Source organism: Fundulus heteroclitus, chromosome 21, assembly GCF_011125445.2.
Source record: "Fundulus heteroclitus isolate FHET01 chromosome 21, MU-UCD_Fhet_4.1, whole genome shotgun sequence".
In the NCBI taxonomy this organism is placed as follows: domain Eukaryota; kingdom Metazoa; phylum Chordata; class Actinopteri; order Cyprinodontiformes; family Fundulidae; genus Fundulus; species Fundulus heteroclitus.
In genome coordinates this window covers 4,811,121-4,837,115 of record NC_046381.1, presented here as the reverse complement: position 1 = coordinate 4,837,115, position 25,995 = coordinate 4,811,121, and the positions used below count along the sequence as shown (strand labels likewise).

At 41.6% G+C, this 25,995-nt stretch overlaps 2 protein-coding genes across 3 annotated transcripts; both read left to right on the top strand.

Annotated features, from left to right (window-relative positions):
* Positions 1-341: 341 nt before the first annotated feature.
* cops9 (COP9 signalosome subunit 9) lies at positions 342-6,659 on the top strand. The gene is made up of 3 exons (XM_012876282.3): positions 342-532; positions 2,524-2,596; positions 6,478-6,659. Exons 1-3 carry the CDS (start codon positions 470-472, stop codon positions 6,513-6,515), a joined length of 174 nt encoding a protein of 57 aa, XP_012731736.1. The 5' UTR covers positions 342-469; the 3' UTR covers positions 6,516-6,659.
* Positions 6,660-14,544: 7,885 nt separating this feature from the next.
* Positions 14,545-24,928, top strand: and1 (actinodin1). Of its 2 annotated transcripts, none has more exons than XM_012876300.3 (7): positions 14,545-14,750; positions 15,365-15,450; positions 18,813-18,857; positions 20,344-20,489; positions 21,920-22,327; positions 23,063-23,317; positions 23,415-24,928. In XM_012876300.3, the coding sequence occupies exons 2-7, from the start codon at positions 15,384-15,386 to the stop codon at positions 24,387-24,389; spliced, it is 1,896 nt and encodes a 631-aa protein (XP_012731754.3). In that variant the 5' UTR covers positions 14,545-14,750; positions 15,365-15,383; the 3' UTR covers positions 24,390-24,928. The 2 variants fall into 2 exon arrangements, with proteins under 2 accessions (XP_012731754.3, XP_035981194.1); XM_036125301.1 differs by lacking the exon at positions 14,545-14,750 and adding an exon at positions 14,940-15,065.
* Positions 24,929-25,995: the final 1,067 nt, after the last annotated feature.

The window sequence follows — 25,995 nt, the reverse complement described above, 5'->3', positions numbered from 1 at the left end:
TAGAGGACAATGGAATCTTCACATCAATAAATAAAAGTAGGCTTTCCAGAAATTATTATTTTTTTCATCACTTTATTAATTGATATAAAAACTTGGTGAACATGTGTTTAAAACATAATGGAAGAAATACTTAGTGATTACCAAATTTCAAAATATAAGGACTAAGACAGTAATACTAATACTGCAACTAATGCGAGGACTGAAAATACTAAATACTACTGAAGAGCTTTCAACTATTCAAACTATGAAATAAAATAATAACATTGTCCCTAGGAAGTTTTGTTTCTCAATCGTTTAGTTTCTCGTTGTCAGCTCAGCGGAACCACTGTGGCGGACTAACGTTTAAGGCGGACTCAAATAAGCGTTGCACCTCGTGTTTTTTGTTTACTTTCGCCAGGAGGTTAGCCAGCCCTGCTAAAGATTGACTAAAAGCGATTTAAAGAACTGGAGTTTTCCCCCTAGAAAAAGGATGAAGCCCGCGGTGGACGAGATGTTTCCGGAAGGAGCTGGACCCTACGTGGATCTGGACGAGGTCGGTTTAAACATTAAGCCGAAGCCACCGATGCTAAGTGCTAATGCTAATGCTAGCATCGGTTAAGCGATGTTCTTTTATTTCCGCCGTTTTCGAGATGAAAAGTAAGAAACACATTTGAATGTAAACAGAGTTTGTTGCGTTAGTATAAAAAATATAATCAGCTTCTCCACAGTCTTCTTTTATTACTTATATTAAGTCACCATTCATGTTTACCACAAGCTAAGCTACTTATTTAAAGTGATCCAGCCGCAGCCTTCTGTGTAGATCAAAATACACGTAAAAAGAATACTATTATTGTTTTCATTAATATTATGATTATCAATTGAATTCAGCCTCAAACACTGCAATCCATAGTAAACAACGTTATTGTATAAACATAAATAAAACCCAAAAGCTGTGTATGAAATCTAAATGTACCTTCTCAGTTGAAAATGGGGTTATTTAATGTTAGTAACAGATATTAACACAGTGTTAAATTTTTCCTGAGACAAACATAAAGCTGTAAAATAAAAGCAGAAGTCATGCATGTTAACTCATTAACTTCAGCCTGGTTTCCATCCACTCCACAGCACTGAGACAACTTTGATTGATTAAGATCACCAATGATCTCCTGATTCCAGACTCCAGACTGGGACCGGAGAAAAATTCAATAACGATTAATAGACATGTGGTGCTATAGGGAAAAGGTCAATAAAAGGAGGAAGGGCGGTAGCTGCTGTCCATCTTGAAGAAAATCCCACAATCCTCTGTAGGCTGTGGGTATCCCTGCACCTTTTTCTATGCAATGTTGTTCCTTCCACTAAACTTTCCATAAAAATGCTTAGTGGCAGCAAACGACAAGCTTCTTTAGCAACAACTTTTTGTGGCTCTCCCTCCTTCTTGGGGCTGTCGGTCTGCTGTTTAGGCCATAACGTGGGCATAACATTAATATTTCACTATTCAGGTTTCCCGCGGATCCTTAAAAGGCATTGAATTCTGTAACTTAAAACTAAGGCCTTAATTGGCATTAAAATGTCTTAAATCAGTTTTTCTTAGGTCTTAAAATTGTTACCAGGTCATAAATAGGATTTTATTTTTGGAATCCTTACCAAACAGTAAAATAATTGACACAATTATATTTTTTTTAAATATACTGAACGGCTCAATGTAACCATTATTGGTTCCGTCCCGATAGCGGAACCAATAAAAACCGGACCATAACTGGGAAAAAGAGTTGGCACTGGTTATGTTGTGGTTTTTAAAACTGATTTATAGTTTATTTTAGTAGGGAACAAAACAAAGTTTGTGAATTCAGTTCAGTAGTTGTTAAAAATATATCTGTAATTTGTGTTTTTTAGCTTTCTTCCTATATGAAATGTTTTTAAAAATTTTAAACATGTCTACTGAGCCAGAAAGTAATGGTTTATGTTAAAATAAACATTTGGGTAAAGTTGTCGCAACCAGGTTTTTCTTGTTTATCGTGAATTTGGTCTTAACTTTTTATTTCAAGTGGCATTAAAAAGTCTTAAAAAGTCTTGAATTTAACTTGCCTTATGCTGTAGGAACCCTGCTATTTAAAAACACACTTTTCTTTGACGCTGTGAAATTGAAAGCTGAACTGTTGTCATCAAAATGAACAGAAGCACATGCTTGAGTAACATCAGTTCACATACTATGACGCTATACAAAATGAGTTTCACTTTTCAAATTAAAGGACTTAAATCAACTTTTTTTTACTGTTTTCTAATTAATGTAGATGTAGGTGCACAGATTCTGTAGCGTTTAAGCCTGAATGAGTGTTTTATTGCTGCTAGAGACATAAATCAGTATTCTCTTATTGGTCAGCATAAGCATAGATATAAAATCTATTGCCATAAAATGTCTTAAATAAGTTAACTGCTGAAACACTAATGTAGTATTGTTGTTTTCTCTGTTAATTATCAGCTTTATAATGCACTAAGTGCATGTTTTCCCCTTATGGGCTGTAATGTAGTGCTGTGTGTTGACAGGCAGGGGGCAGCAGCGGCCTGCTGATGGACCTGGCAGCCAACGAGAAAGCCGTTCACTCAGATTTCTTTAATGGTAAGACATTACTCACTGCTTGTTGACCGTTCAGAGGCTCAGGTAGGTTTGTTCACCCCTGAACTTCATCTTCATCTTCTAACGCCCTGAACTTCATCTTCTAATCTGACCAGAGATGGTTCAAAGGCATTATGGGATGCCTTTTGTTTTGTTCTGCAACTCGGGGGGGATCAAACCTGAAAGATGTGTGCAGGACGTTTGCTCGGGTTAATCATTATTCCCCTCGGGCCAATGTGTGTCGTTAATAGTAATGAATAAATAAATATTTTAAATGTCGATTTCGGTGTTAGAGACTTGGAACGATGCCTGTATCTAAATGAGCAGCTCCAGCTGACTGCGAAGGAAGTCAACTGCTGATTTCCTGGGATGATTTAAAAAACGTACGCCTCTACGGTAGAAACCAGGATGCTTAAGCTCCGGGGAAAACGCGAGCTACAGTGTGAAGCTTGTAATCTGGTTTGTTCCCTGAACCGCATTGTTGTCTCACATTAACCTTAAGAGAAATCCTGTTGCCAATGTGCGGGTGGAGCGCAGAAAATACCCAGCTAATCTGTTTTCTGTCCTTCAGCGCCGGCTCCCAGCTGAACCGTTTAGGCTCGGCAACACATGACCTAGAAAGAAAAAGAGCTGATTGTTAAAAAAAGGCGAAGCTCTTGCACGGAAAAGAGGGAGTTTACTGCTGCTTTCAGGCTGAGTCTCTGCGGGACGCCTCGCTCCTTTAAAAGGCCGGCACACACGGGTCCCCAGAGGGTTTCTGATGTTTTACTCATCCTGGGTCATCACAACCGCTCAGCTTGTTACAGGATTCCTATGAAGTGTTGTTACTCCAAGTAATGCAAAGACGAATTGATTGTTAAAAATGCTTCTGTTCCCAACGTCGGTTCCTTGTCTGCAGTCCTTGAGCATTTCCACATTTTGTCGCTTTACGACCTCGAGCTTTATGCGTCACGGTGAAGTGGGGGGAAAAAATGATGCCGCAACGTTTCTACAAAACAAAAACAGGCCCCAGATCTGTTGAGATGAATAAAAGTCGTCCTGTCTGCAGACTTTCCCACCTGAGCTGTGGGTCTCTGCAGCTCCTCCAGAGTTACTGTGGGCCTCTTGTCCTCTTGTCTTCATTGATCAATGCTCTCCTTGCTCGTTTCAGTCTTGGTAGGTTTGCCGGTGTCCCGTTCTCCCTCCATGTTCATCTGATGGATTGACCGCTTTAAAACGTTCTTATGCTTTGGCGATGTGCGAACGTAGCGGGTCTCCTCTCTGCTGCAGACAGCGGGGGCCTCACTCATCCAGCTGTTTGCTGTGTTCCTTGGTCTTCATAAGATAAGATAAGATAAGATAGACTTTATTGATGTCACAGTGGAGAAATTCACGTGTCACATCGGCTCAGTAATCAAAAGAAGGTGCCAAAAGGAGGAAAAGGTGCATGATGTATAAACAGTGTGTCCACATATATACAGTGGGTCCAAAAAAAATATTAATAAAAAAAGGAAATAAAGCAGAGATTTAAGATGACTTATGTACATTCAAGGTGACTTATACACATCTGGATTTGACGTTGTACATTAAAGTGGTACCAGGTACAGAACAACAGTGATGTAGTGAGATAACTATAACAGCTGCACTGCAAGAAGGAAACTAAAAGTAAGTGAAACTTTCTTGAAATGAGTGAATTTTTCCTTGATTTGAGGAGCTAAATAAGACTATTTGCCAATGGAATAAGAATTTTGCACTTAAAATAGGAACAATTCTTCTCCTCCTTCTTATATCAATTGCAGGATGTCTAATTATCTTATTTTAGGGGTAAAAATACTCATTACATTGGCAAATAGTCTTATTTAGCTCCTCAAATCAAGGAAAAATACTCTAATTTCAAGAAATGTTTCTTACTTTTAGTTCCCTTTTTGCAGTGTGAAGTCACTTATTTACAGGATTATTGCACAGGTTATTGCACAGGCTATTAAATATTGATTGCACATAAGTTATTGCACAGGTTATTACAGTTATAGTGCAGCATTGTAAAGTCTGATGGCAGCAGATGATGCTGCCATGATAATGTTCCTGAACAAACCTCTGAGATCTTGGGTTTGTACTGATGATAAATTACACACAGGTGGGCCATTTTTTTTTTTTTTTTTTTACCAATTTGATGACATTTAGCTGCATTTTTATTTCCGGGCACCAAACCGGGGAACGAATGGATCACAGAACCCCAACAAGTCTGTAGAAGTCTGGATTTTAAAGTGAAAAGCATCCGCTGTGGAGTTATCAGACCTTAATCGACGACACGCTCCACCATCTCGCTCCAGCCGAGTGTTCACAGCCCGCGACCTGAAAATGAGTCGGGCGGCACAACGTGACGTGTTTTCAAGCCGGTCTGACACCTTTGATGAACAGCTGCGTCCCGTGATTAGCGGCTTCTCTGGCGGTTCAGTGTTTTTTGGATTCATTAAAAGCAGCCGTGGAGTGCAAATTCATTTCAGCTGTCACAGAATAGGCATTAATTAAGTCCTGCTGGTTTTACCTGCGGCGTGTGACATTAATATATTCAATGTTTAGGTGAGAGTTGTTTTGCACCTGAGCGGAATAAGTGTCGCTGCAGAATTTCTTCCTCTGATGAGTTGAATCATCAACTGCAAAACAAATTTATGCACAGTGCTCATCAGGCAGCAGCAGAGTGGCTTAATGACATTTTATTTTAGTATTCACTGTGTATTATGTGTAGTGTCGATAACGTCAACCCATCGTCTGGTTGGACGATGCTTCAACCTTTACCGGGTCTCTGTAGGCAGTACAGTATAAGGTCAACCCAGCGCTGTAAAACGATCAATGAAGGTGACAAATAATAGAAATAATAATAGTAATATCATCTTTATTGTCATTGAAACATACATTACGACGAAATTTGTTCTTTGCTTTTAACCCATCACCCTTGGGGAGCAGAATATAATAAAGCACGCATTATGGTTTTTAACCAACTTTTAAAAGTGTGTTATTTTACTCTTTCCAATTAACAATTTAGAATTAATTAGTTAAACCCAAAATAATTTATGGCCCTAGAAGATTTAGATTGTAAATCGTTTTCATTTAACCAAGACGTTTGTTCCTGAATCCCAAGACTCCAAAATGATGCTTTCACTTCCAGCCGGAAGAAGCTTAAAAGTTTCTTAAACTGAGAAAATTAAAAGACAGTTTTAAACTAAAACTTGCATGTGGTATGAGCTAGGACGATAATTCAATAACAATATATATATATCGATCGCTAGACATATATCGATGATAGAAAAACAGTCAATAAAAAGTTCAATAGAATAACAGCCTCCCTTTTGCATTTTTATATATATATATATATATATATATATATATATATATATATATATATATATATATATATATATATATATATATATATATATATATATATATATATATATATATTTGAGTCGATTTAAGGATTTTAAGTGTGTCATATAGCTGAAAAATACGGTACATGATGATCCACATGATAATCTGCATGATATAGATGATCTCCTGAAGCTGATGTCTAAACAAAGCAGCAAACACCTGCTTCTCCCTTTGAGATTATATAACTGTACGAAATGTATGTGGGTGGTTACAGAAGCTGTTTGATTTTTAAAGTGCAAACAAAGTAAGACAGAAACCTTTGGGATTAATGCCAGCATGTATTTGTTTATATATATGTACGGGGGGGATAGCTCATTTAAAGAGTCTCAGCTTGAGTGGGAGAAGGAAAAAACAATGATTATATGCAGGATAATTAGCTGAAAAGGTAGGAGTCTAGTGGAAAACAGCTGGACTAATTTGAACCTTGATGTCTTCTCATTGTCTCAGTCTTCTTCCTCCGTTCTTCTTTCCTTTTACAGACTTTGAGGATCTGTTCGATGATGACGACCTGCAGTGATCACAGCGTCTGAGCATCTTTTCGGGATCCTGAAGACGTGTACATAACAGAAACGAAGAAAATGTCTCTTTTATTTGTATAGCCTTTCTCATATTAGTGGTTCAGTATGCTATTAAAATAAAGAATTTATGTTTTCACGGATAACTCTGCGTGAACCAGATGTTTGTGCATACTGCGGGTCTCTTACATTCCAACTTTGGAGAAAATTATGAGTATGGTTCGAGCTTTGTCGTTTTCGGCTCTCCTCCTACCAGGATTGTAGGTTTGTGTGCTATGAGGAACACCTGTTACCAAACATAATTACACAGAAGAATCGGTTTTAACACGGCCTGTAAATATTCAGTGAAGGCGTAATGGGACAGGAACGAGGCTGAAAAAAATGAGAAAATCTTAAAGTAGATATATTTCTGCCTTCTTTCATAGGTAATTAGATTTTTGCTTCAGATTCCCATTCTCATTTCTTACTGCGTGGTTTTTCTGTCTGGACAAATCAAATTTTCAGGGACATTCTTTTCTACAAGCTTTTACAGTTAGATGAGCTGCAACTCAAAAGCTAAAGGGTCAAACACAATAAGAAAGCTTTCCTGTGTGCGTGTCCTCTCCAAAATAGACGATGGAGGCAGTTATTTGTAAAAGATCATTCACATACACAAAGTCAATCAAATTATTTTCAAGAGAATAACAAAGGAAAAACTTTTAAAGAGAAACTACATGAAAAACATCAAGGGCTAATGAATAAACTCACAAAATAATCACAGCCAAACAGAGAGGTTCTGAGCCAGAAGTAAAGTCTATGCCATGAATACAAAATGTATAACAAGGCTGGCTGCAGCAGTAGCTTTTGTTTGTGGAAGATATAGAGAAAGTTAAACAGAAACACAAGGACAAATGTATCACTTATTGAAGGAGAGCTCAAGGAAGTTCTCGCTGAACAGAAGGCCAGCCTGGATCTCACTGCTGTAAAGAAAATAAAAACAAATTTATTGGCAGCAGTAACCTTAGATGACTTAATTGGAGAGAAGTAGGAAAAAGTTGCCAAGCTTGTTTTCCAGCACCATAACTACAGAGATGGCGCAGTCTAATCTATGTAAAAAAATAAATAAAAAACACCCCGTCTACTTTTCTTTAAAGTAGACGGGGTGTCTGCCTCTCATACTAAAATTTGATGTTGGATTCGCAGGAGAGGAGCCTGATACTAAGTGTATTCTCACAAGGAAAGTCCTTTGGTCTATAACTAGTAGTATCAGGCACCTCTCGTGTGGGTCCAGCTGCCAATTTTAGCCCAGGAGGCACCCCGTCTACTTTAAAGTAGACGGGGTGGACAGAAATGACCAGAGCGGGACTTAGCACAGACCTGGATATAGAAGTCTATTATGGAAATCCTGTGTGCAGCACTTCTGCATATTTATGCTGTTATTACAGTTGCTTAATGATTCTTACTGTTAAGAGCAGCTCATTCAATGCAGGTTCCATGGCATTTTATTTATCAATTTTCTAACGTTGTAGGAGAATGCGTCCTGCAAGCTGAAGAGGTCAGACAACATGCTGGTAGCAGCTCTACTAAGCATGTATGATTTGGGTACTACGGCCCTGATAAGGTGGCTTGTTAAGTCCAAAGAGGCGTATGTTTAAGAAGTGGACTGACTACCTCAAAATTGGGCCTTGATCTGCTTGTTTGGTCTGGACCAGGGTTAGCTTGAGAGTATTCACACCTGCACTAAAGGTCTGGACCAGGGGGAAACAAACTGTGGTCCTTTTAAAGCTGACTAAACATGGCAGGTGTGAATTCGCCTCAAAAGAGCCGTCTCCCATTCTACTTTTAGAACCTCTAGGAACCACCAGTTGACCTGCAGCCTGAGAGCAAAGTGATCTCTTAGGAATGTATGTAGCGCTCAGATCTCTGATACACTATCATATTTGTTTAGTGCTCTATTTGTGATAAGGAGACATTTCTATTCTGGATTTAACATTCAACATGAAGAAAATGTAATTAAGCTAAAGTAAGAAAATATGATGTCTTGATGGTTTTCATTGAAATTCTCGCTAAAAGTGTTGTGGATAAGCTCAAGGCTTTTAATATGCACTAATAATAAATGGTTAAATCACTACTCCTCAGCAAGTTGTACCTCAGCCAACTGCTTTTTGTAGCCATCAGCAAGCCTCCAGTGGCTGTTGGATCGCGTTTCTTGGCTGGATTTAAAGATTTTAGTTTAGTTGGTGGATTTCTTAGTATGGACCAGGCTTTTAAGCAGAGTACATAAATGTTTATTGGGGTTGAGGCAGGTGCTTTGGTGAGAAGTCGTTCTAGCAGCTTTATTACAGTTTGCAATATCTAAATTAAACCCAGTTTTGATGTGTGTTTGGGATCATTATCCTGTTTGAACATCTAATTGTCCCCAAGTTTAGACCTTCAGATCTAAACTGTCTCCCTAAGATGAAAGAATATTAGTTATGATTATCAATATCAACTTAGGAAGTCCCAACAGTATCATATACTGAGTGTCACTTTGTGCAATCAAGCCAGTTTACCATCACCATGGAACCAGGAAAGCTCTTTTTCCAAATTAAAAAGACCAAGCATGAATAACACTTGGAGCTAGCTTCATGAAAAAGGCACATACTTTATGGGGAATGGTTATATTGCAGAAGTGAGGAAGACGGCTAATTGCATAAACATGAAGAAGTACGTCAGGAGGGGTCATGGTCACGCTTTCACACTTAAAGACATTAAGCTGGGAAGCATGGTGGTGGCACCATCATGCTGCGGTTCTGTTTTGCTGCCAATGGTGTTCGTCCATTGCATAAAATCCTAGTCAGTTAAATCTTGAACATGAGATTAATGTAGTTATTGGGCTTTATAAAGCTTTCATTTAAACCATTTGTGGACTATGCTTAAAATCCTGGTCCATACCAAGATACCAACGGATATAAAAGGGGACATATAATGCAAAATCCACTCTTATTTTTTTTTAGCCCATACGTACATTTTGTTGTCTATCTAGGAATGCAGAAAAGTTCGATGTAGTCTGTCCAGGTGTTGCAAAGATATCTTTATATTCTTTCTGGCTCGTAATCTTTGAGCCATTCAGTTTCCTCTGTTCATGTTAAGTTTATTGAACAATTAGGACACAATATTTAGTGTGGAGCTGCTAAACAAGGTCATGGACTTCCAGTTTACTAGTGTCACCAATCTGCCATTTTTATTTCTCAGTGATTTTGTAGTCCAAGCAGAAAGATGCCGAAGCGACAGGCGGATAAGTCGAAGGCTCAATCGGAGTACCCATGTTGAGGAAGGACTCTTTAGCCAAAGTGGAAGTGTGTCAGCGGTCGCCATGATAGGTGTTGTCCAAACAGTGCAGTCAGCAAGGAAGGAGGTAGGAGAAGAAGCCTGTGCGCAACGTCGCTTACCGGCACCAATAAGCCTTAAGGTATCCCATTCAGTTCAATTTTATTTATATAGCGCCAATTCATGAAACATGTCATCTCAAGGCACTTTACGAAGTCAAATTCAATCATATTATACAGATTGGTCAAAATTTCCTATTTAAAGCATACTATGCAACGTTTTTCAGTTAATTAATGTGTTCCATACCATTTTGGATGATTAAATGAGTCATTTCAGGTCGAACAAAGGTTTTTTCGGCCGCCCTGGTGGTCTGTGGGGGAAATACCGCACTTGCAAGAGCTCTCGGCCCGCACACACAGAAGTCTCGCTTTACTGCGAGAACTCCATGTATTTTTGCCCTGCCATTCACTATATGCACGCGCGAAAGCAACAACAAAGAACCGCGTGTTAACGTGAAATAAACATGCAAGCATATCGAGTTTTATTATTATTATTATTATTATTTATTTTTATGTTGGCGAGACGCTACAGCGGCGGCCGCGGCGAGGTGGCTGCGTCTTGGCGAGGCGGTGGCGGTAGCGTCTCGCCAACATAAAAAAATATATAATAATAATAATAATAATAATAATAATAATAAAACTGGCGAGGCGGCCGCCTCGCCAAGATAGCGCTGCGGGAAGCTTGATGTTCATACCTTCACTGTGTTAGTCATTGTTTGTACTGCCGTTTTTTCCACTTTTCGTTGCGTTCGCCTGTCTATATATATATATATATATATATATATATATATATAAGGGAACCAGTTGATTACATCAAAGTCCCAACAAGCAGCATTCTCTCCTCCTGAAAGAGCGTAGAGCCACAGTGGACAGTCGTCTGCATTGTCCATGGCTTTGCAGCAATCCCTCATACTGAGCAAGCATGAAGCGACAGCGGAAAGAAAAACTGCCCATTAACGGTAAGGAAAAACCTCCAGCAGAACCAGGCTCAGTATGAACGGTCATCTGCCTCGACCGACTGGGGGTTAGAGAAGACAGAGCAGAGACACAGAAAGCACAGAAGCACACATTGACCCAGAAATCTGTTCTGCATTAGATGGTAGTAGCGGGTGATCTGTCTTCCTTGGATGATGTCACAGCTAACAGAACGTCAGACCAGGTGTACCTACTATGAAGAAAAAGAGAACAAAAAATAAATAAATCCCACAATCCTTTGCGTCACATGACATATAAGCACAGCCCCACCTCAGAAATCAACAAAAATGCCCGGAGAGAAGAGAAAGCAGACTTTGTAGTTATCTCTCAGAAGGCTGTAGGTTCGGATCCATGTGCGTTTCGGTCACGTATCTCCTTTCTTACCGTTGACCCCGTGAAAGGTCAAGGAACAGGAGCTAGAAGCTATTGTTAAATGTATTCAGATGGAGAATGGAAAATGTTTAGTCCGCCTTACCGTCCCCCAAGCATGCTACAAAAATGGCCGAACGGGGCGGAGTGGATAACTATGCAAAAAGACGGCACCAAAACGACTTTCTCTCAGATGTAGCTCAAAACGGGTAAAAGGGGACCTGGGGGTAAATTAACAAGGAATTCAGACCATTGCAGTTTCACTTTATATAGACAATTAAATGATTTAATTGTGAAAAGGAAGAAAGGAAAAGAATAATATGTCCCTAGCTCCACGCTTTCTGCTGAGAAGGAGGTCATCAAATATTCAGCCAAACCCCTACAATCTCAGGAGTTGTGGATAGCTAAAAAACGATATGTTATGGAACACTTAAACAACAGTTAATGGAAGTAATATCTTTATATTTGAGCCTGTATGTATCATTTAATCCTGTGTGAATGAGAGACAATATACAGCAAACTGAAACTTGTCCACACGACTCCTGTTTTAAGTAATCTTTGCAGTTATATGTCGTTAAATTAATCCACACAGAAAAAATAAACTGATAAATTAATTTTCTACAGGCCTGAATTAGTCGACTTTCATGCAGATTAAAGTTAAAGTTCTGCCTAAAATGAATGCATGAAATGGACATTTTTATTTTTACATTAATTACTCAATCTTCCAGAGTTATATTCTGTGTGATATGTAGGTTAAGAAATTGCTCTCTGTTATTTTAAAAAGGTTTATACAGTGTATTTTTATACTAGGTTTTTATTTTGGAGCACGTAAAAAAAGATTAAGCAATTACTGAACCTTTCATATCGACTGTATAAATATTTTTTACCGGTCCTCATTGAACTAGAAAGGCTAATCTTTATAGCTTTTTTACCTCAATCATTTCACATTCACTCAAAAAAAAAAAAAGATGCGCAGTTAAGTTCTGAGCTATTTTAGACGAAAATAGAGGGGGTAAAATCCCAGAATAGCTCCAGTGTTAGCTTTAAAGGATATTTGCATGAGAGCCAGTTTTCACGTGGATTTCTGAACCTCAACACATTCAAAGGAACAGAGAAATATATGCATTATTTCCACAAACTACCATAACTTAACATTTAAAAACTGATACTGTCCTAAAAATGTTAATTGTTTTTGGATAAAATCAAATTCTCTATACAAGTAATGTATATCTTTTAAATTAAGATTATTTTTAGAGCTGTAAACAACATTTCTGCCCAGTTTTAAAAGCTCAGAACTCTTTGGAGCATCAAAAGTGGATTATATCCCCCAATCAGATGTGGTAATATTTCACCGTGCGTCCGATCTGGTAGCTTTCCCTCTGTTTTTTGCCGTCTGTCTACCTGCGTTTCTTACGCGGCCGGCAAGTCTGAACAGACTTCAGCTGCGGAGGAAACTGTAGATTATTAAATTCCTCATGTGTGGACCAGCTGTGCCTGTTTGCTGTACGTCCTCCTTGGTGGTTTGGCACCTAAAAAAGTGCCTATGTGGCACCTCAACCACCCTTCATTATTTCTTTGTGTTTCCTAACCTCTCCTCTCACTTTAATCTTTGCTCGGCCTGTTTTTGGACTCACTGGTAGTCTTTTTTTTTTTTTTTTATAGGCCTTTGGATTGTTGACAGATGCTGAAATTTGTAGTTTTTGGCACTTTCTACTACTACTGCTGCAGTTTAAGTGACTTTTGAGAAAATTGCTCAAGAAAGTCCTCTAACACAGCAAATACACACACCATTATTTTTTTTTTTTGGAGTGGGGGGAGGCTGTCAGCACCAAGGGTCTTGACTTTGTGATATTTGTCCGTTCTGCTTTGTGAAACTTCCCCAAGTGTCTCAGTTTGTTGTTCACGGCCCTCGTCAGGTTGACCCACACGCTGCACTCGCTGTTTAATTATATCCATGTTCATAAAGCAACTGGTCAGTCTCAGTATGTCAGAATCAGTCTCAATCCCTTATCAGAATCAGAATATTTTATTTGTCACTGCGGCCAAATTATATATCTTTAGGCTGTATCTTTGCTGTTCAGCCTGTTAATGAAACAAGGAGATTTCTATATATTTCTCAGGGTTCTCATCGTTTGCCTGGCTCACAGGAACCAAACCTATTGAAGTCTAGAAGTTGATTCCTGCCGAGTTTCACCTCAGTTCACACCTCCATGCTTGTGATCACAACATTTCTCCTGTGAGGCGGGCTAACGATGAGCCTAACGACTTTCCATCGTTCCAGCTTTATCTACATGTGAATCTAAGCTCTAACGAGGCCTCGCCAAGGGGTCTATAAAGCTCGGACCTCATCACTACTCCGGACATTTTGAATTGAGAAAGCTTCCTGGATGGGAAGAGAAACACCTTCAGCTTCAGAATATAAATCCAGTTGTTTTATTTTTAACCTTTTCTTGTGGGTTGATCATGACCTGGATGACTGAGAATCTTCACCGGCACCTTAAAAGGCCCCCGTTAGTGTGAGTATTCTGATCTCAACTTAAAAATCCTGTCACTTCAACCTATGTTCAGAACTGCAGAAGCCATTTGGATGAGAGGCAAAGCGTCTTCAAGAAACAAGAGAAGTCCAGGAGCGTTTTAATTAGTCTACGGAAAGGTGCTTTAAGGCTGAATGTTGAGTCTAACCAATCCGCCAGTCTATGAGATTAAAGGAAAAAAACACAAACTGCCCTGGATTTCTGGAGAGTTTCCCAAGCAGCAAGGAAATCGTGGTCCATGTAATGAGTACATTCCTTCCTGTTAAAAGTAAGCTGTTTCTCTCTACAGTCGCCCCGTGCTTGTTAAATTACAGCAAAGTAAGGATTCCCTGCGATGTGCTTATTTTCCAGATAGACTGGATGCTTTCTGGAATATTTGGATTTGCCGTTTTTTTGGGTCAAATAACGCCCAGTGTCACTGTATTTAATCAGAATATGAGGTGCTGTTCGAATTGACTGATTTGCTGTCAGCTGATCTCTCAGTTTCGTCTGTGAATTGCCTTGAAATGGCATTTTGTAGTGATTTGGTGCGTAACGCCCCCGCACATTTTGTACAGTACATAAATACACCATGTAATGTGACTTTTTCCCCCCAAGAACAGATCCACGCACTCATGTATATCGTTCAGTAATAATACAAACCCCATAAATACCTCCTCCACCCACACAAAAACCCATTAACAAAAGCAGCCCTACTTCACGGCATCATTCCACGTCTCCATCTCCTCCTCAAGCCCTCCCACTCTCCTCCATCCTGCCTTTAATTACTCTGCCTCCAAGACGCCTCATTGGCCCAAAAACTTTGAGCCAATCTTGTTGAGGTGGCCCCTCGAAACCCCTCAGGTGGTCCCCGTGAGCCCGAGACGCTGTTCTCAGTTAAAAACCGCCTCGGTTCTCTCAGCCCGGGCAGTCTGCAAGGAGTCCCTGTTGAAAACAAGTCCCACAGACATCCGGACTCCTTTAGGCCCCGTCGGCTTCTTCCAGCTCCACGACAGAGCGAAAACAGCCACAGGTAAGAGGCCAGACGTGGCCGCAGCCTGTGTTTACGCCAGGAGTCCTGGGTAATTTCCCAGGTTTTAGACGCAGATGAAAGTTTGCTTCTGTGGTTAGAACACCTGGTTTCGGTGTCATGATGACAAAGCAGAGGCTGCAGCGAGCAGCACGGAGTATTAAAGGGATTCACCTGAGCAGCAGCAGCAGCAGCAGCTCCAGGTGAAGCGAAGCCAGGCAGAGGAGGGGAAGACTCCCCGCGGTGATAGGGACGGCTGCTTTTACAGACTTCTCCTGGAAGAAGCTGCTATATAAGAGGCCCATCCTTGACTAGAGGGTGAAATAGCTTTTTTAACAGGCCAGCCTGAAAGCCAGACAGAGTGACAAAGTGAAACTGTTTGTCTGAAAGTGTGTGTTTGCGTCCCACTGATGAAGTCTGTGCTTATATAGACTCATTAGAAGATAATTTGTGTTGCTTTGTTGTATTATTGCATGCAATATACTTTTTTTTTAATCTAAGGGACTGCAGATGCAAATAAGCTCATGCTATAGTCTGGTGCAGCGCATCAAATGCTGACGTTTATGTTTGAGCTTTTAAACACTGAGTAAATCTGCAGGTTTGTGCGGTTCCTGCAGGAGAAGCAGGAGCCCAGCCATGGCTGAACGGAGGAGCTTCTACGGGGTGCTGGTCGCCACCCTTCTGGTCGTGATGCTGCTGCCTGGTGAGTACATTAGATGCACCCTCAATGTGCTGTGATGTGCAGTTTAAAAGAAAAAAAAAAAAGAAAAAAAGATGACTACAAGTGCAGGGCCATGCGGCAGTCCTCAAAGTTCCCTGGGATTTCAAGTTTAGTGAAGTTGCAGCTCATTATAAAGCCCAATTTAAATGTCAGCCTGCAAGTAATGATTATTTTTTTTATTATAAGGGGAGCTGTTATTTACTATATATTAATCATCGGGTTCGCACGGTGACAAGGAAGCAGCGGGAACAGCCTCGGGAGAGACCGGCGCCTTGTTTTAAGTGATTTATTTTGTCAGATAACCCGTCCCAAACCCAAAAGGTGTCCACCTTTATACGCAAACGAATGCCCAGGGTCTGCAGTCGGTGACATTTCTCATTAAAACCAGCTCAAAAACACGCTCCCATTCGACCCTGTGGATACGCGAGTAATCTTGAGTGTGTTTTTCTGCGTCTCTGGAGAGCGGAAATCTGCTGGATGCATCGGTTTCCAGCAGCAGGAGATAACTTCCCGAGCATTTACGGTGGAGTTACTGGGCCTGTGCGCTCTGCAGGATAAGCACATTCAGGACGAGCGTCGTGTGGATTAGATTGCACCGATTTGAATGACAAAACCGCTCCCTGGGACTGATAGTCAAGAACAAGTCTGCGCTTGTGCTTAATCACGTTTCTGAATTAGAAAAATCATCCTTCAGGCCTGACGCGTGAACGGATGATGGAGCACAAGAGCCGCAGGAACGCTTCCCCCTGGGGGCGAATGCGGCCCGTTTAAGCCTTTTAGTGCTGCAGAAAAGGTTTTATTGATTCATTTTTTGCCACTTCTTTCATTAAATCGGCCATAATTTAAAGGTTGGACATCAAAGCTGTGTAGCTTTTTGTGGCAGAAACACAAACTTGACAGCATTTAGAACAGTTGATGTCTAACTACAACGTCTAAAAGTCCCTCCCCGCTTTCTTGGTGAGAATGGTATAAAACATTAAGAGAAATAGAGATTTTGTTGCAGCACAAAACTCTTCACCCTGAACAAAATGTTCTAGTTCTCTAAAAGTGAACCTTTGGGTACATTTTCCTCCTTTAACGTCCTCTGAGATGGACCCGGCTCCTCCTCCAGTCCCTCTTACTCACACTTAGGTCCTGTTTTTATTAATTTTTCTAATCATGGGCGTGACTGTGGTTATGCACAAGTTTATTTAAATCAGCATATTTTTGTTGCACTGCAAAAAGGGAACTGAAAGTAAGAAACATTTTCTTGAAATTAGTGTATTTGCCCTCGATTTAAGCAGGTAAGTAAGATGATCTGCCAATAAATTAAGATTTTTGCACTTAAAGTAGAAACAATTCATCTCCGTCATCTTGTTTCATGTGCATTATATCTAATTATCTTATTTTAGGACAGATCATCTTGTTTACCTGGTCAAATCCAGCACAAATACACTAATTTCAAGAAAATTTCACTTACTTTCAGTTCCCTTTTTGCAGTGTGCAATTTCCTCTTTCATGAAGAACACACTGTCCTACCTTAATGTATTCTCATGTTTCCCATTTTGAAGAGTTGGTGAAGAGAAATGTGCCTCCGTGTCATGTGATATTCATCCCTCCCCGGGGAAAAAAAGTTAACTAACTGAAAGTTATTAAACAGTCTGTAAAAAGTATACATTATAAAACTGTTTTACTGAGTTGTTTTTAGCTAGAATGCATCCAACTGTTCGTATTTTCTTTTTTGTTTGTTATATTTTTCTTTTAATGCTCCAAATGCACAAAATACATTCATTTGCTTTCATGTTGCAGCATCTGCTGAAAGAAATTATCTATTTTGTATGTTTTTAATAATTTTTATGTGATTTAATTTAAGTATAACCTTGTCAGTGTTTATTATCTGCGGCTTAAGCAAACGGTATGGTGGGTCGGGTTGCTTTACGGTGTCAGGGAAGATCTTCTGTGCAAAAGGAGGGTCAGTGGAATATTACCCCTCTTGCCTCATTGCTTGTGGTAAATTTCCTGCATTATGGACCCGGTCTGGTTCCAGCAGCAAATAATAAACAGAAAACACTTAATTTAGAGGTTCTGGATTGATTTGGGGTGCCGATATTTACGTCAGGAAAACCAATTATTTTTTGGGACATTTTGGTAACTTTCAGTGTGCGATTATGTCGCCGCGTTCCCCTTTCTTAGCCACATTACACAGAATCTGAACCCCTGAGTGAGACTGACGGCCGTGATTTCTGTGTTTGAACACATTTCATCCTCTGCATACGTGACACTTCTGAGTCGTACACCTCAAGGCTCTGTTTGCCGAAGACCTTGACCTCCACGCCGTCGCCGCGGCTCGTACATCACGCCTCGACTCGACGACGCGCCTCTGGCGTTCATAAATCATCTGAGAGCATTTCAGCTCCTCTGCCAGCTGTTTCCAGTTTGCTCTCGACCTGGTTGCCTTTTTTTTTTTATCCCCTCTTCTTAAAATTGTTTAAGTCAGTTTAACCAAGGAGGAGGTGGAGGAGGAGGAGGAGGGAGGGAGGGGGGGGGGGGGTTCCTTTCATCATCCCCGGTCCTGTTAAAAAATCAGTACCTGTCAGCATCACCTCCTGCTCTGCCGTCTTAAAGCCCGGCCGTTTCCAGATGTGCGAGGCGCTTTTTTCTTTCTTTTTACAAGCTCGTAAAAACAATCCAGCGGATACACAGAGGCTGCAGCAGCTACCCCCCCCCCACACACCTTTCCTCCACGTCGCCACATCATCACCTCGGGTCACCTTCACTTCTCCTTCCCTTTAATTTAGCTTTCATCTGCACCTTCTGGCCTTCCTTATCAAACCTTCTCCTCCTCAGCTCCAAACACATATTGATGTTTACTCCACTTTGGACCTCTGCCACGTGATTCTGAATCTCTGGATCTTTTTAAACCCCCCCCCCCCCCCTTCTATAAGGGATTAACACCTTTCTCCCTCGGGGAGATGAAAGAAAGCAGGAGCAGAGCTGATTCTGCTGTTCCCCCCCGCTGGATGGGGGTCAGGCCGTGCGGTGCAGACGTGCACGCAGACAAATGCACGCCGGTGCACACGCAGCGCTTTGGACGCGCAGCGGGAGGCTTGATGTTACAGGCGTCCATATAAAATCTACAAAGAGCTGCCGACGCAGCGCTTCGGGCACAGCCAATTACTCCTGGCCTCCTTCATGAACGATACGAGCCCCTGAGTGTTTGAGGTTTAATGTCATATTATCACTGCGTTAAAAGACGAATTAAAAATCCTGAAAAGGAAAAAAGCGAGCAAAGTTTGCCCAACTAACTTCTGGATGTGACACATTTAATTTCACTTTTTTTTCTCTCTGTCTCTCTCTGTTTGCAGCGTTCTTGTCTGCAGGGCCTGTTCTGCAAAGGTCCAAAGGAGATGGTAACTATGTCAGCTTTGGCTTTTATTACACTTAGATGTCACATTTCGTCACATTACACCACATTTAATGTCTCTTATTGGGCGTTTATGTGATAGACCAATGAAATGTGTGTTTAGTATTCAGCCCCTCTTGAGGCAATTTGGCATTTTATAGTTTTTTTTTTACACCCAGAGACTGAAATGTTTGTGCATTGTTTGCCAAATAGCTCAGTTTTCAAGTCAGGCCACACATTCTCAAATGGGTTTAGGTCTGGACTTTGACTAGGCCATTCTAACACATGAATGTGCTTTCATTTGTTGTTGCTCCATGCTTGCTCAGTATGAGGGATTGCAGCAAAGCCATGTACAATGCAGACGACTCTTCCTGTGGCTCTACGCTTCTCCAGGAGTGTAATGCTGCTTGGAGAGACTTTGATGCAATCAACTGGTTCCCTTATATAGGACATTTTTGACTAATCTGTATAATATGATTGAATTTGACTTTGTAAAGTGCCTTGAGAACTCCATACTATATAAATAAAATTGAAATTAATTGATTTGAACCATCTTATCGTATTTATGGCTGAATGTTTCAGGTTGTTGTTCTGCTGGAGGCGAACCTCTTACTGCAGACCCGGTTTTGCCCTTTGATTAGCTCATAAGTCTGTCAGTCTTCCCTGTGCCCTGCGCGTGGGTTCAGGATGAGATGTAATTTTGCATGTAGGTAAAGCGGTTCAGTTTTAGTCTTCTCTGACCAGATCACCTTCCTCTTCATATCGGTTGTGCCCTCCACACGACTAAAGGCGACCCGCAAACCAGGATTCCTGTTCGTGTCTTGCATCGTGCGTTTCTCCAAAGACCAGATGTGCTGAGAAGATGCCTTATAGTTGTTCTGTCAACAGATTTGACCACCTTTGCTGTGAATCCCAGCAGCTCCTCCAGAGTTACATTGGGCTGGTTCTCTGATTCTTGCTCTCCTTACTCTCCTAGTTTTTGTTGGACGGCGGCGTCTCGGTAGGTTGTCAGCGGTGTTAAACGCTTTATGTTGTCAGATGATGGATTGGGCAGAGCTCTGGGAGATCTTTAAAGATTGGAGTATTGTTTTACAACCTGACCCCGCTCTAAACCTCTCCACAACCTTGTCTGCAGCGCTTTCACGGGCTGCATGAATTATATTGAAATTAAATTAATGGACTCTGATTAGGGGCCTCCTAACAGGAATTTGAATTCGAGGATTTTATTCAAAAGTAAATGGGGGCTAAACATAAACGCATGCTGCATGTTTTATATATGTATTTAAAAAACAAAAGTATGAGAGAGAAAACCACGTCATTTATTTAATAATCATGCATTCCTTTGTGTTGTTCTATCGCATAAACTGCCAAATTAAAACAGGGAAGTTTGTGGTTGTAACCTGAGGAAAAGGTAAAAAGGTTTAAGGGGAATTGATAATTGTACACAATTAGACACTCTGAGCCGTGACTTCCTGTCTTTGTCCTTTCCTCAGCGGGGGAAAGTATCCGGGAAAAAGCGGAAGCTGCAGCTTCACACAGGAGGCTGATCCGAAACCGCAGGAACATCAGCTGGTACAAACAGCACTCTGACTTCTGGGCCTGGTACAAGTATTTCACAGACAACGGCAACCAGGAGGCGGTGAGTCGGCGCTGAAACACGCACGCAGAGTAACGCCTGCGTCTGCAGAACGCACGGCCCGCTCATTAGTATCAACGCTTACGGAGGTTTTTAAAAGGTTACGGGTTTCACAGCTGCTACACTGCAAAAAGGGAACTAAAAATAAGTAAAAATGTCTTGAAATGAGTGTATTTTTCCTTGATTTGAGCAGGTAGATAAGACTATTTGCCAATAGAATGAGATTTTTGCACTTAAAACAGGAGCAATTCATCCCTAAAATAACATAATTAGACACCCTGCACTTGAAATAAGACGATAGAGATGAATGGTTCATATTTTAAGTGCAAAAATCTTATTCCATTGGCAAATAGTCTTATTTACCTGCTCTAATCAAGGAGAAATACAATGATTTCAAGAAAATTTCACTTACTTTTAGTTCTGTTTTTGCAGTGTAAAATGTCCTTCTTATACAGTTTTGAGTTTTAAAGTAACAGAAAGCAGAACCCAGAGAAGGATTTTAGAGTGATTTGAGTTTTCTGTTGCTGTTCGGGGCGCAGAGCATAGAACAAAGGTTCACGATAATGGGATTTTGGTCAATTATCCAGAAAACCAAGGCCTATTTGGAACTCCATGCTTGGGTGAAATGTTTGTCTAAATATTCAGAAACTTATTACCTGCTTGTAAGGCCCGTGCAGGTGTCTGTCTCCAGTGTTGCTCTGGCAAAAGATCGGGGTTCATCCTGGACAGGTCGCAAATTCATCACAGGGCAACAAAGAGACACATAGCACTAACAGCCATGCACACATTATTTCCTAAAGACAATTTAGAGTAACAAATTAGGCTAATTTGGGACAATAAAGGAACTATCTTATTCTAATAGTCGTGTTTTTGGACTGTGGGAGGAAGCCGGAGTACCCGGAGAGAACCCAGGCATGCACAGGGAGTACAAACAACAAACTCAGCCCGGGATTTGAACCCAGGACCTGGCATGAGAAACTATGGACTCATACAAATGTTACATTTGTGCCTGCCAGAAGCTTCTGCAACTCACAGTTGATTTTTTTTATGGTGACTGTTTTAGTTTTAAATTCATTTTTGGCGTTTCAGATGAAGATTGTTGCTCTGGAATACTTTTCAGAAAAGCCCATAGGACCCGCAGCAAGAAAACGGGTCATGTTGTTATGACGCTCTGCTAGTTCTTCAGTTTTATCCTAATCCATCCAACAAAGAAATAATAGATGATTTTTAGCCAGTAGAATGGTGACTTATTTTTCTGTTCCACCTTAGCTCCATAAAAGATACTCTTGCAATAATCCTCCAGTCCCCAAATAAAAACCTTTGGTATATTCGTGCTTTAATGTGTTTAAGGTATTTTCTTTCTCCAAGTTTCCTGTTGCGTTTAATGCTATTTGTGACAGCTAATCCCTACCCCAACCCGTCACTCCCCCCAGGTTCAGGAAATGGACAAGATCTACCTGGCCTATCTCCAGAACAAGAACCGCGCTGAGGCGCGCCGCTCCTACAAGGCCTACCTTCGCCACTTGGGGGAGATATACAAGTCCTGCGCCGAATCTGATGATCCCAACTGCGTGGCGGCGTACACAACCAGGCCCAAATCCAAACCGGAGCCCCCCAAACCAGCACCCATAAAGACATGTGACCCAACAAGGGACGTTCAGTGCATGTATATGGCTCTAGCTCAGGGTAAGAACCCCTACATGCCCCTGGTGGTCCCAGCTGCCCCCGCAGCCCCGGTCAAGGCCCCCGCTCCTTTGTTTGCTCGGGCAGCTGCTCAAGCAAAGGAACCAGCGACAGGACATTATTACTATGCTCCAGCTGCGCCGTCTTTCCTTACCAAGGTATGATTTTGTTTTTAACAACTTGATCGTATTTAAGTAAATTTTGTCTGGCAAATGCAATTGGCTGAGTTGCATCCTGATTGGATCAGTATATGAAAAAAACCATTCTGGCCAGCCAGATTGATCGTGTGTAGCTCTCTCTGTTCTGCACATTATCAATCTGGTTCTGCTGCCATCGAATCCGTTTGGGGAAAGGAGGGACATTGAGCAGAACTCTCTGAGCTGATTGGGCGAAGCGACACCTAGTGCCCGCCTACCAAATGCTGGTTTTAGCCAATCACGGCATCAAATGAGAATAAAAACAGCAGGCACCATGAGAAAACACAACAAGGTAAGCTAGTCAAGGCTCTTCTTGCTGTTCTTCTTTTAAAGGAATAAATTATGGATTCTTACAAACAGATGTGACAGCAGCAGCTAGCGTGTGTCGTCCTGCGCTGCCATGTTTATGTTGGTTCAGCTGTGGGCTCAGCAGCTCCTGCTTTAGTCTCAGCTATATGTCCTGCCTTAAACCATAATACTGCAACGTGATTGGCTGACCTGTTTTGGGTCAGTTCTGAACTGACTGAAGCGGGACAAGGAGAATTCTTGTGTGTTCGTGAACGCACAAATACCTCGAGAATTCAGCTTGCAGGCTGCAAGAACAAAAGACTTTTGGAATCTTCTGTCATAAGAAAATGAAGACGGCTTGTCTCTCGTTAAGCTTAAGTTTCAGTGTCTTTTTCTCTCTTTTTCTAGGAGCAGAAGGCTGAGCTGTTGCGTATCTGCTCTGCGGAAGACGTGGAGTGTCTGCAGTACCACCTGAGAGCTGCCTATGGGTATGGTCCATCTGCCGGCCACGCACCATCGTACAGACACCTGGGCTGTGACCCAAGGACAGACCCTGCCTGCAAACACAAGCATGTTCAAAAGGCCCCCTCCAGTCCCTACCTTCAGTACCCGGGCTGTGATCCCCTCCGGGACCCTTACTGCGCCCACGCTGGCTCTCTTGTGGTATGTTTTCTTTTCTTTTTTTTGTGCTAATTTATAACCTTTTTTACTTTTTGCTCTGATTCTCAGTGTAAAGACTTACAATGATCTGCCCCTCCAGGCGCCACGTGGTCCTAACCCTGCTCCCGCTGGTCCTGGATCCTGCAACCCTCTTTTTGAGGATAACTGCAACCCTCTGACTGCCACCAGATTCTCGTCTCCCCCAGACGAGTACAGAAGTGACGAGAGAGACGATGCAGCTGCCATCCGTGCGGCTCCACCCCCTGCAGAGCCGAGTGACCCCTACGCCATGTTCAGGGATGCTTATGCCAATGCCAACAGAGTTACGGACCCGTACGCCATGTACCGCCAGCATCCAACCCCTGCCGCTCCTCATTCTCCTGATCCATACAACATTCTCCGCCAGTTAATGTCCCAAGCTCGGGATAGTGACCCGTATGCTCCACGCATGTCTGCTCCTGAATCTAACCCTAATCCTTACTCTGCGGTCCGGGAAGCCATGAACCGTCAGAGCTCTCTCTCGCCCATGCAGCGCTATCCGCTTTCCAATCCCAGCCACGAGGAGCAACCCCAGGAGGAGCATCACCCTCTGGGACCGCCAGGGAAAACCAAAGAGGGCTATGACTGCTTCATTGGTTACGACCATGAATGCTTCCCAGTAAGACCCAGCCAACCTCGCTCCGGAGATCCTCGTCGTGCTCTCTACCCCGCCGAGGCTTACCAACCCTCCCAGAATGCAGATAGTGCCCGCATTGGTGTCCTGGAGCCAGACAACCCTGACTGCGACCCAGAGTATGACCGTGACTGCCGCCTGCGCCGCTACGAGCCAGAGCAACCCCAACCCGAACATCACACCAATGAGGACCATGGCCGAGGCAGGGGAGAGTCCGAGCAGCACGGACAAGACCAGTACGAGGCCGAACCCTACCAGAGCGGTCAGGAGGAGCCTTATATGACCTACCCGCCTCACTCGCAGGGTATGCCCAGCCTCCAGGACATCCTCAGGAGCTACGGAGACCGCTTCCCCGAACAGGACGACCACAGAGCTTACGCAGACAACTACCGCAAAAAGTAAAAGGTGCGCGATGCGCATGCAAGCAGCAGGACATAAACCACGCCGTCCCATGCGTTCATGTAGCTCAGACCTTGAATGCCTTATGCAGCCAGCAGTCAGCTCTGACTGGTCAGGAAACGGGACTTAGGTAAAGTCTGTAGAGCTAAAGAGCAAGAACACGCACGCAATGTCCAGATATAACCGTCAGCCGAAGGAGCACCTCAGAAACATTGCTGAAAATCTGCCTACACATGTCTTTGTATGACTTTAGATGCTTCAGACCCATTCGGTGCATTTGGTTTTCTCACTTCCACCTTAAACCTCATTCTCCCACTATTATTTCCTTATCTCAATCTTTGCTTCTGAATCTATGCTCTAAACCTTTTAAAGTTTTATCTGTTGCTATCAGCGATTGATTTTGTAAAGATTTTTTTTGTCTTCATTTCAAATGTTCCAATAAAAAAAACAAAACTAGAATCTCTTGGTGCAATTTGTCTAGAGAAAATCTGTAACTCATTGCAGCAACTTCACGCATATCAAATAAAGATATTTTCATTAGATCCCTTCTGCCTGCTTAGTTGTAACTTGTTGGTAATGTAAGCTTTTTATTGGATGACTTCCTTTTAAAGCCTCTGTCCAATTACGACGCACCATTCAGACGCAAGGAAAATCAAAGTGCCATACAGGAAAATAAATGTGAAGGAAATACATTAAAACTGTAATGGAAAGATTTAAGTATTAAGGAAATTCACACAAAAATGTGAATTAAAAAAATTATTATTTGCTAAGTTATGAAAATTACCAGATGAAATGGTCTTGGGCCTCTATGGGAAAGCTGTAGTGAGCACTAATGATTTCAGTCTTGATTTAAAGGAGTCAACAGTTTCTGTAAATCTCAGGTTTTGACATTATTACTTATTGGGTCCTATACAATTCAGTGATTTAAAGACCCTCAGTAAGAGTTTTAACTTGTTCATTTTACTAACAGTGATTCGGGGCAGTGATTTAAGTATAGATATCATCCATTTTGCAGGTGTTGGTCTCAGTATTTTTGAAAGAGCAGCACCTGCCAGATTGATTTTATACAGAGACCTATATAAACAAAATTACAACAATCTAACCTTCAGGATTGTAAAAAAAAAAAAAAAAAAATGCACCAATGTTCCTGTATCCTATTACGACAGGAAACCCTGTATCATCGTGAAATGGTATTTGGTGATTTAATAAAGGACTTTAATTGGATTGTAAAGTTTTCATAGGCCAATAACAACGGTTTCATGCTTTCTCCTGGGTTTTTAGTCATAATGAGTCTACAGAAACTATTATTTCAGCTTTTTCTACAATGATTTCAAAGAAATTCATGTCCATCCACTCATTATTATGGACACACTGACTTAGTAGCTGTAAAAACTGGTGAAATTTAGTGACAGAGATATAAAGTTGTGTGTCATCAGCGTATGTATGAAATAAATGTTGTAGTCCTTTGTAATTCGAGCTCAGGGGAGCATGTAGATGTTGAATAAAAAGTGGCTTGGGAAGAAAGCGTTGAAGAACCTACATTGGATTTCTGTTCACTCAGATTAATGCAAATGACACAAAGAAGTCCTGGTCTTCAAGGCAAGTTTTC

Coding starts and splice junctions, on each gene's coding strand:
- and1 (XM_012876300.3), top strand. CDS start 15,384: ATGGCTGAACGGAGGAGCTTCTACGGGGTGCTGGTCGCCACCCTTCTG. Junction 15,451..18,812: donor GGTCGTGATGCTGCTGCCTG/GTGAGTACATTA, acceptor CTCTGTTTGCAG/CGTTCTTGTCTGCAGGGCCT. Junction 22,328..23,062: donor CGCCGTCTTTCCTTACCAAG/GTATGATTTTGT, acceptor CTCTTTTTCTAG/GAGCAGAAGGCTGAGCTGTT.
- cops9 (XM_012876282.3), top strand. CDS start 470: ATGAAGCCCGCGGTGGACGAGATGTTTCCGGAAGGAGCTGGACCCTAC. Junction 533..2,523: donor CCTACGTGGATCTGGACGAG/GTCGGTTTAAAC, acceptor GTGTGTTGACAG/GCAGGGGGCAGCAGCGGCCT. Junction 2,597..6,477: donor TCACTCAGATTTCTTTAATG/GTAAGACATTAC, acceptor TTCCTTTTACAG/ACTTTGAGGATCTGTTCGAT.